We start from the raw sequence: 16901 nt of genomic DNA, 5'->3' as shown, positions 1-16901 counted from the left end.
GAAGACAGAACTTGAATGAACGCTGTTAAGCAAGGACCGTGTCTTTTGAAACTGTGGGCGGAGTTGAATTAGCAGGTTACCAGCCCCACCTCCGGAGCGAGGGAGGAGGGAGGGGGGCTGGCAACACAAAGCCAGGATCGCGTCTTTGTGAACAGAGAAACCACATTTCTACTGAGATCTCTTGAGGCTTGTGGTGATGTGGATGACAAACTAAGAGTATAACGCCTCTCTACGCTGGACCAATTGTGGGGGAAGCCTTTCCCGTCATGGGGGATGTCGGACAATCTACAAATAAATAACACGGATTCATGAAATGTGATTGAGGTCCATGGTCTCATGGTTTGTGCCAGGGTTTTACAAATTGGTGCGTTTCTTTGCGCAGCATTGCAAGACAGTAGCAGCAACTAGAAGCCTTAATGTGTGACTCTATTACTCAGTGAGGCCAAGGCCCTCTTGTGGAGGAGTCCATTGAGGAGATCCGTTTGACACTTGATGGTTCACAGGATCACAGCGTGACCTGATCCCTACTGGGGACCTGGGCACGTCGCCTGCCCAGGGTCGAAAGAAAACCTCGCAGCTGTAGGTAGTGACGTCGCAAGCCTTACTCTTCTGCTGACAGGAGGGAATTTCAAGAGGACTGCGCTCATCGCTGTATTTATGCACACGCTGCATGCGGCTTGCGGCATGGGGGGGGTGACACCAGAGCAGTCGCTGCCGGGAAGCGTGGAAAGAAGAAGTGGTGGAGAATCGTGAAGCAAAAGCAAAACGAGGCAGCCTCGCCGCATTGCCCCACTGCCCGATGCCTTCTTTGACCCCTTCAACTCGCATCGAGCCGTGGGTGCAGTGAGAGCTCTGGTCTCTCCGGTACATGGCCAGACGGGACCCTAGAGGACGCGGGATCACCTCATCCGGAAGGACGACTTCTAGACCCACACCGTCTGCTCTAGCACCATCTCTTCCACAACAACCTCCTCCAGAACAAGCCCCTTCCACAAGACCGCCTCTTCCAGAGCCACCATCTCAAACTCCGATACCATTCTCTCCGCCACCTACCAGGCAAGTTGAGCAGGCTATGTATGGTGAACCTGTAAGAAGTTAGGGAACATATACACAGTAAGCTGATGAATCTACCGAGGAAGATTTTGTAAGATTTGTGAGGGTTTGTTGTGTAGCCAGCCAGTGTAGTGAGCCTGTGTTTGTAGTGAGCCTGTCTGTGTATCGAGTATGTCTATCTTGTGAGCATGTCTGTGGGGTCAGCATTCCTTAGTCGTGAGCAAGCCTTTCTGTGTAGTGAGCCTGTCTGTGTCATGAGTTTGTATGTATACTGAGCATGTCAGTGTAGTGAACCTGTCAGTGTAGTGAGCCATTCTGTGCAGTGAGCCAGTCTGTGTAGTGAGTCAGTCTGTGAAGTGAGTCAGTCTGTGTAGTGAACCTGGCTCTGTAGTGAGTCAGTCTGTGTAGTGAGTCAGTCTGTGTAGTGAGTCAGTCTGTGTAGTGAGTCAGTCTGTGTAGTGAGCCAGTCTGTGTAGTGAGTCAGTCTGTGTAGTGAGTCTGTGTAGTGAGTCTGTCTGTGTAGTAAACCAGTCTGTGTAGTGAGTCAGTCTGTGTAGTGAGTCTGTCTGTGTAGTGAACCAGTCTGTGTAGTGAGTCAGTCTGTGTAGTGAGTCAGTCTGTGTAGTGAGTCAGTCTGTGTAGTGAGTCTGTTTGTGTTGCAGGCCTGATGGGAGTGTTCCAGACCAGCCTCCTCCTGTGCCTTCTCAGTGGATTCCTCCATCTGCACGGTGACTCTCGATACCTCTTCACATCTCCTCTTTCTCTCCATCTCTTCCCCATCTCTGCTCTCACCATGACGTGGCAGACTCCTCTGCCTCCAGTGCATGAGGAGATGTCCTGGGTGTCCCCGAAACCGCAGTGCTTTCTCTCAACACGGAGCCACCTCATGAGGGCGTCTCTCACTCGCTCGGAGGCATCTCACCGCTACTCGTGTCCACGTGGGACGTGTGTCCACTCGTCACGAGTGTCTGTGTGCACGTGATCACGCACTGCCTATTAGCGCAGTTGCCTACTTACTATGCGACATCACTGTGACGCGACTTCCCGTGTGTCCCCTCGTGTCTTGTGCTCTCAGAGGCTGCAGGCGATGCTTGGGGAGTAAACTATGAGCAGTTGCTGGTGACTGCAACAGAGGAAGCAGAGGTGGAACTCCCCTGCCGGTTCTGGTTCCCCTCAGGAGAAGGAAACGTTTCACGAGTCAGGTGGACGAGAGATGGCACTGCAGCCACAGCAGATAACATCGTCTACAGCTCCACGTCAACAGGGGTGGCTGTGACCTACAGATGGCGGACCTCCTTGAGCAGAGATCTCAGCAGCGGTAGCTGCGTTCTCAAGATCAAGAATGTCGCAGTCTCAGATGCCACCACCTACTACTTCAGATTTGAGTTGGAGACCCAGGAGTACACTGGGACACCAGGAGTTCAGCTTCGTGTGATATGTACGCCTACAGCTGCAGGATACAATAACATGAATTTAGCATGAGCTCTCTTGTTGCTTGCGTAATCATTTATATGGAATCGACCCGCTTTCATCTTCTCGGATAATGTTTTAACATACTTTATGTATTTTATGCATTAACCTTCGTGACTTGCTTACCGTTTATCCATTTTATATTCCTATTATTTGCCATTGTAAATTGGTGACCTGCCCCTAATGGACATTTGTCTACAAGAGCTTCATAGCTCATCGGATTCCTCCACTCTAAATAGAGATTCTGAGTCTGATATTCAGGGGAAGGAGTAAGCAGTGGGATGAATTGGACGCTTCGATGGCGCGACATCTCCAAGTGCCCCACGGAGTTTCATGAATGCGACTGTGGTCGCTGATGCCGGAATCCACGGCCACTCGGCCCTGCAGGGGCAGACGCGGCAGCGGAGAAGTTCTCCCTTAAAAACTTCATCGGGCGCTTCCGTGACTGCAGGAATTGCTCTTTGGTCTTTCGGTAAAGTCCACGTAGAAAGAGAAAATAATAAACTAAATAATAGCATGCGACGTTTCGATTGCACCACAAGCAATCATCATCAGGTACAAATGAAAGACAAAAAACAAACCTCGTAAACTTAGAATTATAATGCAATACAGCACAGAGAGTCGGCTAGCATGACAGTCAACACCCTACCTGGTTGATTACGTTCTTCCAAAGATTGCTAAATTTAAGAGAGAGCTCAAACAGGACCGGAGACACACAGACATCCACACAAGCAGAGAGAGATAACAGAGACTCACAGAGAGAGAGACACACACACATAGGCACACAGTTCACAGCCATGTGTACGGTAACTGTGCGTCTCTCACAGGTGGTGCTGGGTTGACTGTTGCCTTTGCGAGCTACGGACACTCGCTGGGGGTGCGGGAGGGAGACCGGGCGCTGCTGCCCTGCGCCTTCTGCTTCTCGTGGGGTCGCCGTGACTACAGTGTGCAGGGCTACTGGCTCATTAACAATGCCTTTGACGAGACAAGGACAGAGAACATTGTCTACAGCTCAGTGAGGAACACCAGCCACATAGCGGAGTACAGGGGGAGAGTGGCGCTGGTGGGGAGTCTGAGCTCGGGGAGCTGCTCCCTGGAGATCAGAGACGCGATGAAGAGAGACTCGATGACATATTTCTTCCGCGCTAACGTCGACCATAGAACTAAGCTCATTGAAAAATCAGGGATTACAATTACAGGTACGGAACATTCCATGACTCTTTCCCGAGCAGTAAACAACTAAAGAGGCATTGCCACGTCCATGGTAAACAAATTAAAACTCGCGTTCGTGTCTAGAGGCGAATGTAGGCGGTGCGAGAACCGCCCGCAGTTGAACATTGTTCTGCCAATGGGAAAGTTCGCGTTGTGTGAGCTCCACAGTCTGTAGCCTGCCCCTCGCCTCCTCTCTCATCTCCGGGAGACTGGGTCAGAATGTTTAAGGCCACGGCATTAAAAAGTGGATCACCAAATTTGCGGGTGAAAGTGAACTTGTATTGAACCCTGTGTGTTAAAAGCAGATGTCGGGTATACATTGCATTTCCCTGGTGCCAAGCCCAGCAAAGAAGGCATCCTTGCTGTTCAAACGGCGGTTATAGTCGATTATTGGCAGTCAAGGAAACCCCTTCAGAATGAAAGTGTTCTTTACAAACTTTATTTACACTCATTAACCCCCAATGAGACGTCTCGGTACAGCGGTAACCCCTCTCATCTGGAAACACTGAGACGAGTGAACACTTACAATGTGCACCCAAAAGGGCCTCTTCCACGTGACCGACTGCAGCCCCGCCCACCACGCCCCACGTGGTGCAGACCACGTGGGGCTGAACAACAGCCGCGTGCTGTGCCCTGCGTCCAGTCACTGTAGGTCCCCACCGCCCAGCCAGACCAAGAACCCTTTACCATCACGAGGTCAGAGTTCGTGGATGTGCTGCTGCGTCTGTGCAGAGCGCGAGGCTGCGCTCCCAGGACTGCCTCTACCGATACGCGGGGCCATGTGCCCGCAGTGCTGAGCTCTGTGCACACTGGCTGCCAGGAGATGGCGGAACTGCTATGGAATCCTGAATCTATCAGTGCGGAGCTATGAGTGTTTGACCCACGTACGCACGATTTCCTTTCACTTGCCAAAATATAAATCATGGGGTTGGCCAAACATCTCAATGTGAGGGTTCAATGTAAAAGTCTTGTGACTCGGGGAGGCTTTCCTAGCTAAATAGAGGATATTATTATTATTACTGGCCCGTCCCTGTGAGTCCAGTGTGAGCGTTCATCAGGGAGAGCTGTGACTTGTGATACATTTATACCCCTTCATAACCATAAAAGTAGTTTTGATGCGGTATCATAACCATGATACCGTTCCTCTGCTTAGCACGGTTGGCTACGTACGGTGCGAAGGAAGTTCAACATACATGGTTCTTGTTGTAAAATATTTTTTGTCTCAGTCTTTAACAGATCATTCACTCCAGACATTGAGGGAAGCAAGAGACTGATCGAGAAAGCGGGGACACGAGCCACTCTGAACTGCAGAACCACGAACTCCCAGCAAGCAGACAACTTTAAGTGGTGGAAGTACAGATCAGATGGCCAGTACGAGAGTTTGTTTGAGAGAAGGAGTCTGCTGACCTTGGAAGCTGTGGCTGTAACAGACGTGGGCTGGTACGGATGTGAAGTGACGAGCCCCAACACAAACAGCAAATATTCATGGACGGAGCTGCAGGTTTTCTGTAAGTGATCACTCCTCAGAAGAGTGACAAAGGACATTCAAGTGTGTTGCGTGAGTACTGTGTGTGCTATGTGATTACTGTGTGTATTGTGTGTTTACTGTGTGTGTCGTTTGATTACTGTGTGTGATGTGTGTTTACTGTGTGTGTGATTGCTGTGTGATGTGTGATTACTGTGTGTGTCGTGTGATTACTGTGTGTGATGTGTGGTTACTGTGTGTGCTGTGTGATTACTGTGTGTGATGTGTGATTACTGTGTGTGTTGTGTGATTACTGTGTGTCGTGTGATTACTGTGTGTGATGTGTGATTACTGTGTGTGTTGTGTGATTACTGTGTGTGATGTGTGATTACTGTGTGTGATGTGTAATTACTCTGTGTGTTGTGTGATTACTGTGTGTGATGTGTGATTACTGTGTGTGATGTGTAATTACTGTGTGTGCTGTGTGATTACTGTGTGTGTGATTACTGTGTGTGATGTGTGATTACTGTTTGTGCTGAATGGTTATTGTGGATGCTGTGTGGTTCCTGTGTGTGATGTGTGATTACTGTGTGTGATGTGTGATTACTGTGTGTGATTGCTGTCTGTGTGATTATTGTGTGTGATGTGTGGTTACTGTGTGTGATGTGTGGTTACTGTGTGTGATGTGTGATTACTGTGTGTGATGTGTGATTACTGTGTGTGATGTGTGATTACTGTTTGTGCTGAATGGTTATTATGGATGCTGTGTGGTTCCTGTGTGTGCTGTGATGTGAGGTTCGGTTGTTGTGTTTTCCCAGTTTGTACACCATTAACATAATTACAGGCATATATATTTATTTAAATTCCAGTATTTTAGTACTATTTGGGATAATATATTTTTTATTGATTGTGTAGTGATCCTTGCTCCAAGTGTGTACGATTGCCTCCGTGCATTGTGGATAATGTTCTGGACTGTCAATATCACTCTTCCTGTCCATGTCAACTCATGTCAGTAACCAATGCCCCTTGTCTTCAGCCTTTCCACCGGCCCAGTCAGAGCTCCGTGCCACCGTGCCGGCCACCCTGGGCTGCAGCGTGGACGCCGTGGTCCCCATGGACTCTGTCACTGTCCGCTGGCTCCTGGTCGACGCCGTCAAGTGGACAAACTCAAGTGGACAAACTAAGTTCAACACGTGGACAAACTCAACCTCCCCGAGTCAATCTCCAGCAGACGGGACGTTCACCGTGACGAGCTGGCTCAGCTTCACCCCGTCAGCCGAGGACCATGGAAGGAGATGTCGCTGTGAAGCCTCGGGAGGCGACCTGGCCTCAACGATGGTCCAAGAATTCATCCTGGACGTGAAGTGTGAGTGTCCATCAGTGGTTGTTGTCCTTGTGTTTAGATTCGTGTACAGACTGTACCACTGTGGTGCTATGAATGGCACAGTAATTGCTGGCTTTGTTCGATGCCCTCCAGTGTCTGTAAGTCACTTAATTGCTTGAGGTGAGATAACACAGGCGATCATCGCTGCTGCACGTGACAGAAACTGAACAGGCGTCTTTAGTCCGTACACAGGGCCAGGTGACCTGAGATGCAGAGCACCTCAGTGCCAGCACGGGACAACCCTTCTGGGCAGACAGTAAATGCTGTGAGCCTGGCAGATAGGGCCTTGACCCCTACTCACTGAGCACTGTGTGGCTGCACAAGGGAGTAAAGATAGGCTCCCTCTCCTCTCCCAACCACTTGTCAACAATGACTGTTGGATTCTCCTCTGACAGATGCACCGGTGGTGGTGAACCTCTCTCAGGATGAGACGTGTGGGGGTGGAAGTGACCTCTGCATCCTCTGCGAGGTGAAGGCGAATCCTCGTGCCACCATCACCTGGAGAACCGTGGGGAGTGATGCATCAGAATGGAACCAGACCCAGCGTGGGGATGGAACCCTGACTCGGAGCTCCGTGGTTATGAACCGATCACAGGAACAGATTGTTACCTGTGTGGCGGCAAACGAGGTCGGCGAGACCGAGGCCGTCTTTGACATTCAAGGTGCTCATTCCGGAATGTACTCACTCAGGATTGCCCTCATTCATGACTTCGCTCAATTTAAGTCTGTGCAGTGTGTAGGTTAACCTCAGTGAATGAGTGAAGGGCGTGTTTAACAGAGATTTTTCAGCTTAAATGACTGCACGCATCATATGGGTTTCGCACAATTTAGGTTTTTATCGCATTCTTATTTCATTGTCAAATATCAAAAATGCGTAGTGTACAATATTCATCTCATTCCATTATTGTGACAAGGGCCAAGCGAGCAGCACACCACTGAAGATGTTGTAACTCTTTACAAAACACGTGGCGGCAAATGCGCGTGACTTGTGGCTGAGCGCGTGGTGAGGGGCTGGCAGAGGAAGCCACCAGCTCCACGCCGCCCCGTCCGTTACAAGGAGAGCCACGTGCAGCTGTGAAGGCTGCGGCTGCACGGCAGGGGCACCGCGGTGCACGCGCCCCTCTCCCCTGGCCAGCCACAGGGAGCTGCTTCACCACCGGACTCGCTGCCCGCATTGCGCCTTGATGCTCGCGGGTGGCCTCCCATGTGGGACCGTCTTGTGGCCACGAGTGGCACCCCACGCTAACGAGGAGGGCTCCTTTTCTGCAGGCGGCGCGGGCACTGGATGCTGGTGCGTCCTGTCCCTCCTGGCTCCGGTGGTCGCCTGGATGGCCGTAGGGCTTTGTCTGCTGCTGCTGCTGTGGCGAGGAGCGGGAGAGGTAATGGTACAGCAGCGCGGATCCGTCCATTGCCACCATCGTATCTGAGTGTGGCGACTGCCTCTCTGTAACCTTCCGCTGCGTGGCGTTTGTGGTTTGTTCAGGGAACAGTTGGAGATGCATCTTGGGCCCTGACAGGGTGGTTCTAGCAGCAGGTTGTACTCGGCCAGGGAAATTGAACTGATGGGTTTTCCAGTTTGGTTCAGGTAAAGCAACTGAACCAGTTACAGTTCACTTGGTTCAAAAGGGATTCGAACAGTTGCGAAAAGCAGTGTAACCTCAGTTTAACACGTAGGCTTTCGCGACCAATATTATTCATAATAAAGGTTTTTGGGTTAGATCGCGTTATTTATAAATGTGTTGTAACCCTCCACCACCTGACACGGCCAATCAGCAAAAAAGTGTCACGTTCACAAAAGACAATTAGTTCACTACTTTAGCCCACCGGTGTGTTGAAGAGTGAATCAGTTTGAATACGACGTTTCGCTGGTAATTACGATTTTTAAGATTTTATTCAGTGTCACAGCTGAGAAACACAACCAAGCAAAGATCGAGGGGCCACCCCCCCTCCCTCACGCCGCGAAGGCCCCACTCGGCCACCGACCCATCCGCAGGACCGGAGTCGCCCCCGACACAGCACTTGCTACATCTGTGCATGGAGGGGCTACCTCCCCTCCAGCCACGCACGCCCTCGCCCCCCCGGGCGCCAGTAAAGGCCCCCCCCCCCCATCCCCAGCCGCCCTAACCCACCCTGGGCAGCGGCCACTTCCACTTTTTCCTTGCGGCTTCGTGTCCCAGCCTCACCCGGTCCACCTCCGCCGTCCTCTCCAACAACCTCCTTGCCACGTGGCACGCTTCCAAAGGGGACATCTGGGACCCCTCCAGTTCCTTCTTGCGCGCCTTCCACAAGGCCTCCTTCGTTGCTCCTATTATGGCCCACGCCCGGTCCCTCCCACTCCCCGCAGTTCCCCCCACATAACGTCCCATGTTGTCACCTTCGACAGTGCGAACCGGGCCAACAGCGGTTCGCTCCGCCTCCACACCTCCTGGGCAAAGGGGCATGCCACCATCACGTGTACTGCGCTTTTGACCCCGTTGCAGCTTGGGGGTGCGTGCCATTTGGCGGGCGTACATGAAACCCGTCGTCTCCAGTTTGTCCCGGACTGCCAGCCATGACAAATCCCTCTGTTCCTTTGTGAGTGCCGCCGACGACACGTTTCTCCAAATTTTGCCGGTGCACTTCCCTCCTCGCACCTGGCACCTCATCACAGGCCTCCCCTTTCTCCGCCTTGGCCCGCACCTCTCTGGGGGTCCACCGGCCCCCCCACCGGTTCAGGCCGTGCTGCCCAATGTAGTCCCCCACCACGTCACTGATCCAGCCCCCCGGCCAGTCTAAGGCTATGCTCCTCTCAGCCGCGTCCTCATGGATGCCAGGGGCTTCTCCCCCGCCCTCTCCTCGAAGCGAGTGAGGAAATTCCGCAGCAGGAGATTCGAATTAAAGCTCACGTCAAAAGCTCTCCCCCCCCCCCCCCCCCCCCCCCGGCAGAGCAATCAAGCAGTAAAGATCCGCCACCTCCACCTGCAGCATCCCGAGCATCACCGAGCTCACAAAGGTCGTTCTACCCAGTGTCACCTCCTCCTCCACGTCGTCCTTGAACTCCACCCTGACGCAGTTGTGCCTCCTGGCGTGCGTTGGTGTCAAGCCCGCCCCGGCTCCACTGCGCCACCTCCCCGCTCCTTCTCTGGGTCTCCCCGCTCCCACCGGGCCAGGGTCCGCTGTCCTCTCCCTCCACTGTCCCTCCCGCGGCCCCCGGCTTGCTGGCACCCCTCCTGCTCCTTCCCCTGTGCTCTGCTCGGGGGCGCTCCTTCCCCAGTCTCCCGGCGCTTCCCCTCGTCCTCTTCGCTCCTCCCCCCCGTCCCCTCCAGGTCCATCCACCATCCCCACACCCTTCCTTCGCTGCACCACCTCCCCCCCCTCCGGTCACTCTCGGCCCCGCGGGCGCCCTCCATGGTCCGTGGCGTACGCCGCGTCCCCGTCTCCTTCCCTGCCGTCTCCATTCGCTCGTTGCGGTGAAATCACCTCCCCCGCAGCGCGTGTGGCAGCCCCACCCTCCGGCAGCAAGGCCACCCCAGGCCGCACCGGCCTGGGGCCCTCGCACACCCCTGGGAAATCCACGGGACATCGACGTCTGCCGCTGTGGCACTTCAGGAAGAACGGGAACGGGTTCCGCTGGTAATTACATCCAGCATCATCGGGCAATTCGCCAGAATGGTAAAGCCCTCGCTTGCTCCCGGTCTTAAATAGAGCAGCAGGGTGACGTCATCATTTAACTCATTTCAGGTGCAGTGATTTGAGGCTATAGGGGGGGAATTGTAATTATATAATCGATTAGTAATCAGTCAATGGTTATGATTAGTAATGAGTTGTAGATTAGTAATTAGTTGTAATGTGTGTTAATGTGATTGTATGCTACATTAGTAATCCGTTAATTAATGTGTTTCCCCCTATAAGGAATTGTAATATGTATTATTTAATAATACGCTTCAAAGCCGCACTAAGCCTATAGCTATCAGACCGATTAAAGTTATTACACAACACTTCAACGTTATCAAAATCAATTGAGTGTCCTTGTTGACAAGCATGTTCTGCCACTGCCGACAGTTGTGTTTGCGATAATTTAATATTTATTTGTTCTTTTAGTCTTATGCTGATGTTACGTCCCGTCTGTCCAATATAGCATCTGCCACATAAACAATTAATCCGATATACACCTTCTGTTGATAATTTAGGCAATTCGTCTTTAGTGCAAGATACTAGTTTTTGAATTTTGTGTACTGTACCAAATCTTACTGTAATGTTTTGTTTTTGCAAAACACGAGCTAATTTGTCAGTTACTCCTGAGATATATGGAATTTTAATTGCTTTAAGAATCTGATCACTTTCAGCAGTGTTGCTTTGCGATCGTGATTTGGCATTCAGTGCTCTGTTAATTTGAGTATTATTGTAGCCATTCTGTCGTAATGCTTCTTTAACGTGTTTGATCTCTCTCACTAGACTTTCACCATCTGACACTGATTTAGCCCAATGTATGAGCGTCTTGATAAGAGAGGATTTCTGAGCTGGATGATGATGCGAATCTGCATTCAGATAGGCATCAGTGTACGTTTGCTTTCTGTAAACGCTTTGTGTTATTTTACCGTTTATGCCATGTCCAAGCAAAATACCTAGGAACGGGAGTGTGTTATTCACCTCCATTTCCATGGTGAACTGGATGACCGGGTTTTGTGTATTGAGATTATTTAGAAAATCATTAAGTGTATCTTTACCATATGGCCAGACAACCAAAGTGTCATCCACATATCTAAACCAAAAAGATGGTTTTAATGTGCTCGAGGCAAGTGCTCTTATTTCAAAGTTTTCCATGTACATATTTGCTATAGCAGGCGATAAAGGAGAGCCCATTGCTGATCCTTCCTTTTGTTTAAAGAAATCCCCTCTCCATAAGAAGTAAATGTTATTTAAACCATGGTCAGCAAGTTTCGGAATATCTTTTGGTAAACCTGTATTCCTTGCTAGTGTATCAAATAATTTAAGCGATTCGTTCACTGGAACCTTAGTGAATAGAGAAATCACATCAAAACTTACCAGAATATCATTAGGATTAAGTTTTATCTTTAATCACATTCACAAGATGTTCTGAATTTCTAATGAATGAAGATTTCCTACTGATGTAGGGCTGTATTTGTTTAGTTATATATTTTGCTAATTTATAAGTGGCAGAGCCAATTGTACTGACTATGGGTCGTAATGGGATGCCGATTTTATAAATCTTTGGTAGCCCATACACTCTAGGTGGTTTTGAGGCCCTTGGCTTAATTTGGTGTCGCTCATGCTTAGCGATTAATGAATTTGCAATTATTGCAGTAGTCTTACGTTATTAAGTGATAGTTGGATCTCCTTTAATTTTAATGTAGGTACTTTCCTCTAGGAAATTTCTCATTGTATTATCATAATCGGCTCGTGACATCACTACAGTAGTGCGGCCTTTATCAGCTGCCAGGATTTGGATATCTTTATTTACACGGAGCTCTCTTAAGGCTTTACTTCGTTAGAGCTAATATTTACTTTCGTAACTTTGCTATTCTCAATTATTTTGGCAACCTCGTGTCTAGTCATCTCTGCCTCATTATGTGGAAGGAGTCTTACTGCTGCTTCTACCTCAGCAATTATCTCATCCACCGGAATTGTGCGTGGGGTAACGGCAAAGTTAAGGCCTTTAGAAAGGGCAGAGATCATGTCACTAGTTAAAACAGTGTTAGTCACGTTCATTACAGTTTTGTTTTTAAATTGTTCGTTTTTAGTAGGGATTTGTTTATTATGAAGTCTAGAAAATGTATTCATTAGGTTAGTTTTTGTTAGATTAAACACATTATCAGCCGATTGTTGTGTTATGGTATAGATTATATTCCAATAATGAATGGATACACTATTGCTTATATCTAAGTGTAACTGCTTTAGCGATTCGGAAATGTAACATAATTAACTCCTGTTGTGCTGTATTCTCTCTATTAATAATAGTTTGCTAGCTTTGTAGTATTTGGTTAGCTTAGAAGTCTTTCTGTGATGTGTTATTTTAACTGCGTTTGGTATTACCTTTGAATCTCTGCACCTTTTGAGGAACGCCAGTGAAGATATCAATTTCATCCGCTTAATGCGGAGCTTCTCCAACTTTCTGGTTTTAAGAAAAGTATCCTCCCCATAGAGGTTAGTCAGTTTAACACGTAGGCTTTCACGACCAATATTGTTCATAATAAAGGTTTAAGACGGAGAGCAAGTGAGGGCTTTACCATTATGGCGAATTGCCCGATGCTGGATGTAATTACCAGCGAAACGTCGTATTCAAACTGTAAATGTTGTGGATTCACTCTTCAACACACCGGTGGTGCTAAAGTAGTGAAATAATTGTCTTTTGTCAACGTGACACTTTTTTGCTGATTGGCCGTGTCGGGTGGTGGAGGGTTACGACACATTTATAAAAAAAAACGCGATCGAACCCGAAAAACCTTTATTATGAGCAGTGTAACCTGGTTCCAATTTGAACATTTGCTCAAAATTAGCTACGTAATTTCAGATAAATTACAAATGACAACTTCTCGGCAATGTGCAATGTTAATGTAGTGACCCAGACCATGGCAAAGGGGCTCAGGGCTGGTTTTATTGTCGCGTAACCTCTGCTCCAGAGCACTTCCAAGTCCCATAACGGGGAACAGGTCGCATGAGCAACAACTGAAACAATGCCCGCTTCACAGCCCTCTTCAGCAGTAGGGATATCCCACGAACAATTACACTGAGCGCCGCGCCAGCTGACCACAGCACGCTTCAGGGGTAGGTGTACTCAGACAATAGGTTTCAATTAACACCGCACGGTCCTGTACAATCCCAGGGCTGATGGGTGCTCGCTGCGTCGCCCTCTCTCCATCCCCGCCGTGTTCGCTCCTCGTCTCCTCGTGCCCCGCCCTGCTTCTGCCCTCTCCCTCCCATAACAGATCCAGACCCTGGCGCTTGCTGCGCGTCTCTCCTCCCTACACCTCCCTCTCCCCGTGGTCGCTGGGTTTTTATTCTCAAACTTGGATTGAGATTCATTTGATTATTTTGCTGCTGTAAATTTCCACAGGATGAGCCACTTTGAGCTCTCATTTGTGGCCAGTCTGGTAAGATAAAAAAAAATTTGTTTAGTTTAACTTGTTTGTTTTCAAGTGATTTGTTTACCTTTCCTATACTATGCACTCCTGTCGTGTTTGTGTATTGTTTGTTGTTGTAACGTTCTTACCCGTCCCTACTGGGCATTGCTGAACAAGAGCTTTCTAGCTCACCGGATTGTCCTCCAGTATAAATAAATATTTAGATTCTCCCCGTACACCCCCTTTGATGCTCAGCACACCAACCCCCCAGCTGTTGCCATTGTTTAGAAACCCTAAATACTTATTATTATTCTTAGCTCTTTCGGTAAAGTCACGTTGAAGGGAAACAATAAAATAATAAAATATATATAACAAAAAAATTCTCAAACGTCGTGAGAATTTTTATTGTTTTATATATATTTTATTATTTTATTGTTTCCCTTCAACGTGACTTTACCGAAAGAGCTAAGAATATGAATTACTGCAGTCACGAAAGCTTTAAATGAAAATGTAACCGTAAATACTTGTCTATCTCCCCACCACCACCCGCAATCTATCACTGTCGCTTGAGGTCACGACTTGTACCCCCATGGGTCGCTAACATTTACATCTTCACTTGATTGCTGGCCGTGCACGCGTTGATTCACGGACTGCACTTCCACACCTGCGGGAACGCGCAGAGCGTGAGCATTCAGACGAAGCAACAGGCCTCGCGCAGGGTGCAGCAAACGCGGCACATCACTGCGATTGGGGACGAGTCTCTCGTGGTACAAGCCCTGTTGACTTACCTACAAAGCGGAACTTATTTTTTTATAAACCTCAGGAGGGATGATTGGCTGAGTAAACCCCCAACCAGGTTGTGAACTCGTCGCCTTCCGACCTCGAGAAGCTCGCTCTCTCGCTGAGCCACCCACGTTGATAGGTAAAGGAGCAGCCCTGAGATTGCGTGCTCACGCCACTGCTGGCGGAAGGGACTCCATTAGAGGGAGCTGTCTAGGGTATTTGGTTTCCTCCGACACTGAGCGGACGTGTTGCTAGAAGTTGGCTCGCCCACACTTTACTCCACCACCCTGGCACATTGAGCATCCCCCTGAACCAGCTGAGGGACCATAGTCAATGTTCCATCGAGTGTACGAAAAGTGAAATCGGCCAAGAAACACATTGTAAATACTATATTAAATTTTATTTACCATTTAATCGTTTTTAAACTGCTAATTTAATCCTGTATTGGGGTTTCATTCCAGTGCAGATAGTTGAATTTTCATCATTTTTTTCGGTTCATGAAAAGTGGTTAATACCGGTTTCCTGTTCCGTTTTTCGGTTCAAATGAAAAACTCCCCTGATTAGAAGCCCCTCTGCCTGAAGGCCATAAACAAGCAGAGCCCTGAAACGTGCGGTCACTGTGCTGAGCATTTTCCATGAGCGCCCCAGACCATTTCTGATTTAAATGTCACCTCTGTACGGGATTATTTATATTATAAATATTAATCTATCAATGACTGTAAATGCGACATTGTTAAGTTTCTCTTCAGTGTGTGACAGTACCCGAAAGTTCCTTTCGTATCGTGGCGATGTGGTTTCCTCTGTGCAGGGTGGCGCTGGCGCCCATGACAAGGCTCGGTCCGTCCATGGCACGGACACGGAGGGCATTCGCATTAAAGTGGCAACTCCACCCACGGACCTCCGTTCATCACTAGATTAGGACAGCAAGGCGTCGAGATAATCTCATGGGGCTGTTAGTTAACACCGGGTGGTTCATGGGTAGCTAAAACAAGTCTTCCATTAATTGACACATTTACAGTAGCATAATTTGAATTTAATTTGGAGAAAAACCTAACAAATAGAAATGTTAGTCTCAAGTGTAGATTTCAATAAACCCGGTTTAGACTGGGGCCTGGGGGTTTGACTGCCCTGCTTTGACAGAGTTCAGGGATCTTTATTGAGCAGCAGTTGTACCACAAGCGAACCACTGCAGAAGGTCCTCTAGACATGGTCATCAGCACTTTCAACCATGATTGTGCTTTTTTATTGTTTAAAAGGCGAATATAAATAATGTGTTTACTAGAACTGAGTTTGCTAACAAATTGTGATAATTGTGCGTAACTTGACAATATATTTAGCCTGATAAGCGCCCCCACATTAATATTAGAGTTGGAAGGACCTCTCGTAGCACTGACAATATTCAAATTCCCTTCCCCTAATTTACATGTTTTCGCTTTACAGTGTTTTTGTTATAATCCCAATGTTTTCCTTTGGACATGGATTTTGCGTAATCGGAGATCTCACATAATGAGTGGCAGAATTTATGTTACGCGAATAACTACACACAATATCCAACTCCACTGACGCAAACATGGATATGCACGCTTTATTGTATTGTTCTGCTGAAATATCAATCAAATATGATGGTCATGTACTTATGCAGATTAAATACATTTCTATTTGTGAAAGCATCAGCCAGGCCTCGCCTTGTGTGACCGAACAGTGAAGACGCTGAACGTCGCTGCGTTACCTCGGACTAAAAAAAAATGAGTTTTCATTTATTAGGTATAACCCTGTGAGCCATGCGGCTTTTGACTCGGGTGCAACAAAACAAAAAAACATGAACAAGAAGCATCTTAAAGTGACTATATGCAACAGAAAAAATCCTGGAAAAAAACAGCAAAAGTCTTTCAGAAAAAACACCGCATTTCAACACTGTGCAAAAATCCCAGTGGGATGCAAGTCAAACAATAACAACCATAAGACAATGTAGATTAAAGTTATCAGGTCAACTCTGTACTACAACAAACAAACATGGCCAGACCAAGCCGTCCTCAAAATCACCAAAATAAATCCACAAAAACAATGTAACAGTGATCATAGGAATTGTGATTCAAATCCAACAACAAACGATATACATAACATGTACAACCAAACCCCACAGCCATAGCTGGCTGCATGAGTCATTCCATAATAGCAGGAGCATCAGTAGCAGAATCAACATTTCTCAATACACCTTTAAAGATCAGCACACCACAATCAAAACTCAAGATCATACTTTGCAGCGGTCATCCGGAAGTATACATTTGATTTCAGGCCATTCTGAATAGCAGTGTCAGCTTGCTGTGTACAACTACTCTAGAGCAGTTTTGAATGAAGATCTGACAGGTAGTGATCCAAGTTGCAATGTATTGGCGATAGCATTCCAGACCCTGGGGGAATCAATAGAAAAGGCCCTTCCTCCAGTATTTGTACGGCAATAAGGAATGTGAAG

The 16901-nt window shown here is 48.1% G+C and overlaps 1 protein-coding gene across 1 annotated transcript; it reads left to right on the top strand.

Moving 5' to 3' along the window:
• The first annotated feature begins 420 nt into the window (after positions 1-420).
• LOC116957158 (uncharacterized) lies at positions 421-16101 on the top strand. Its single transcript, XM_076058276.1, has 8 exons — positions 421-1056; positions 1716-1781; positions 2129-3722; positions 4962-5243; positions 6237-6566; positions 6980-7246; positions 7854-7963; positions 15237-16101. The coding sequence occupies exons 3-8, from the start codon at positions 3635-3637 to the stop codon at positions 15345-15347; spliced, it is 1188 nt and encodes a 395-aa protein (XP_075914391.1). The 5' UTR covers positions 421-1056; positions 1716-1781; positions 2129-3634; the 3' UTR covers positions 15348-16101.
• Positions 16102-16901: the final 800 nt, after the last annotated feature.

Source organism: Petromyzon marinus (genome assembly GCF_048934315.1).
Source record: "Petromyzon marinus isolate PM22_M1 ecotype Great Lakes invasive population chromosome 70 unlocalized genomic scaffold, UKy_Petmar_22M1.pri1.0 chr70_unloc.1, whole genome shotgun sequence".
NCBI lineage: Eukaryota > Metazoa > Chordata > Hyperoartia > Petromyzontiformes > Petromyzontidae > Petromyzon > Petromyzon marinus.
The sequence above is the reverse complement of the archived record's forward strand: the minus strand, read 5'-3'. Positions and strand labels throughout refer to the sequence as shown.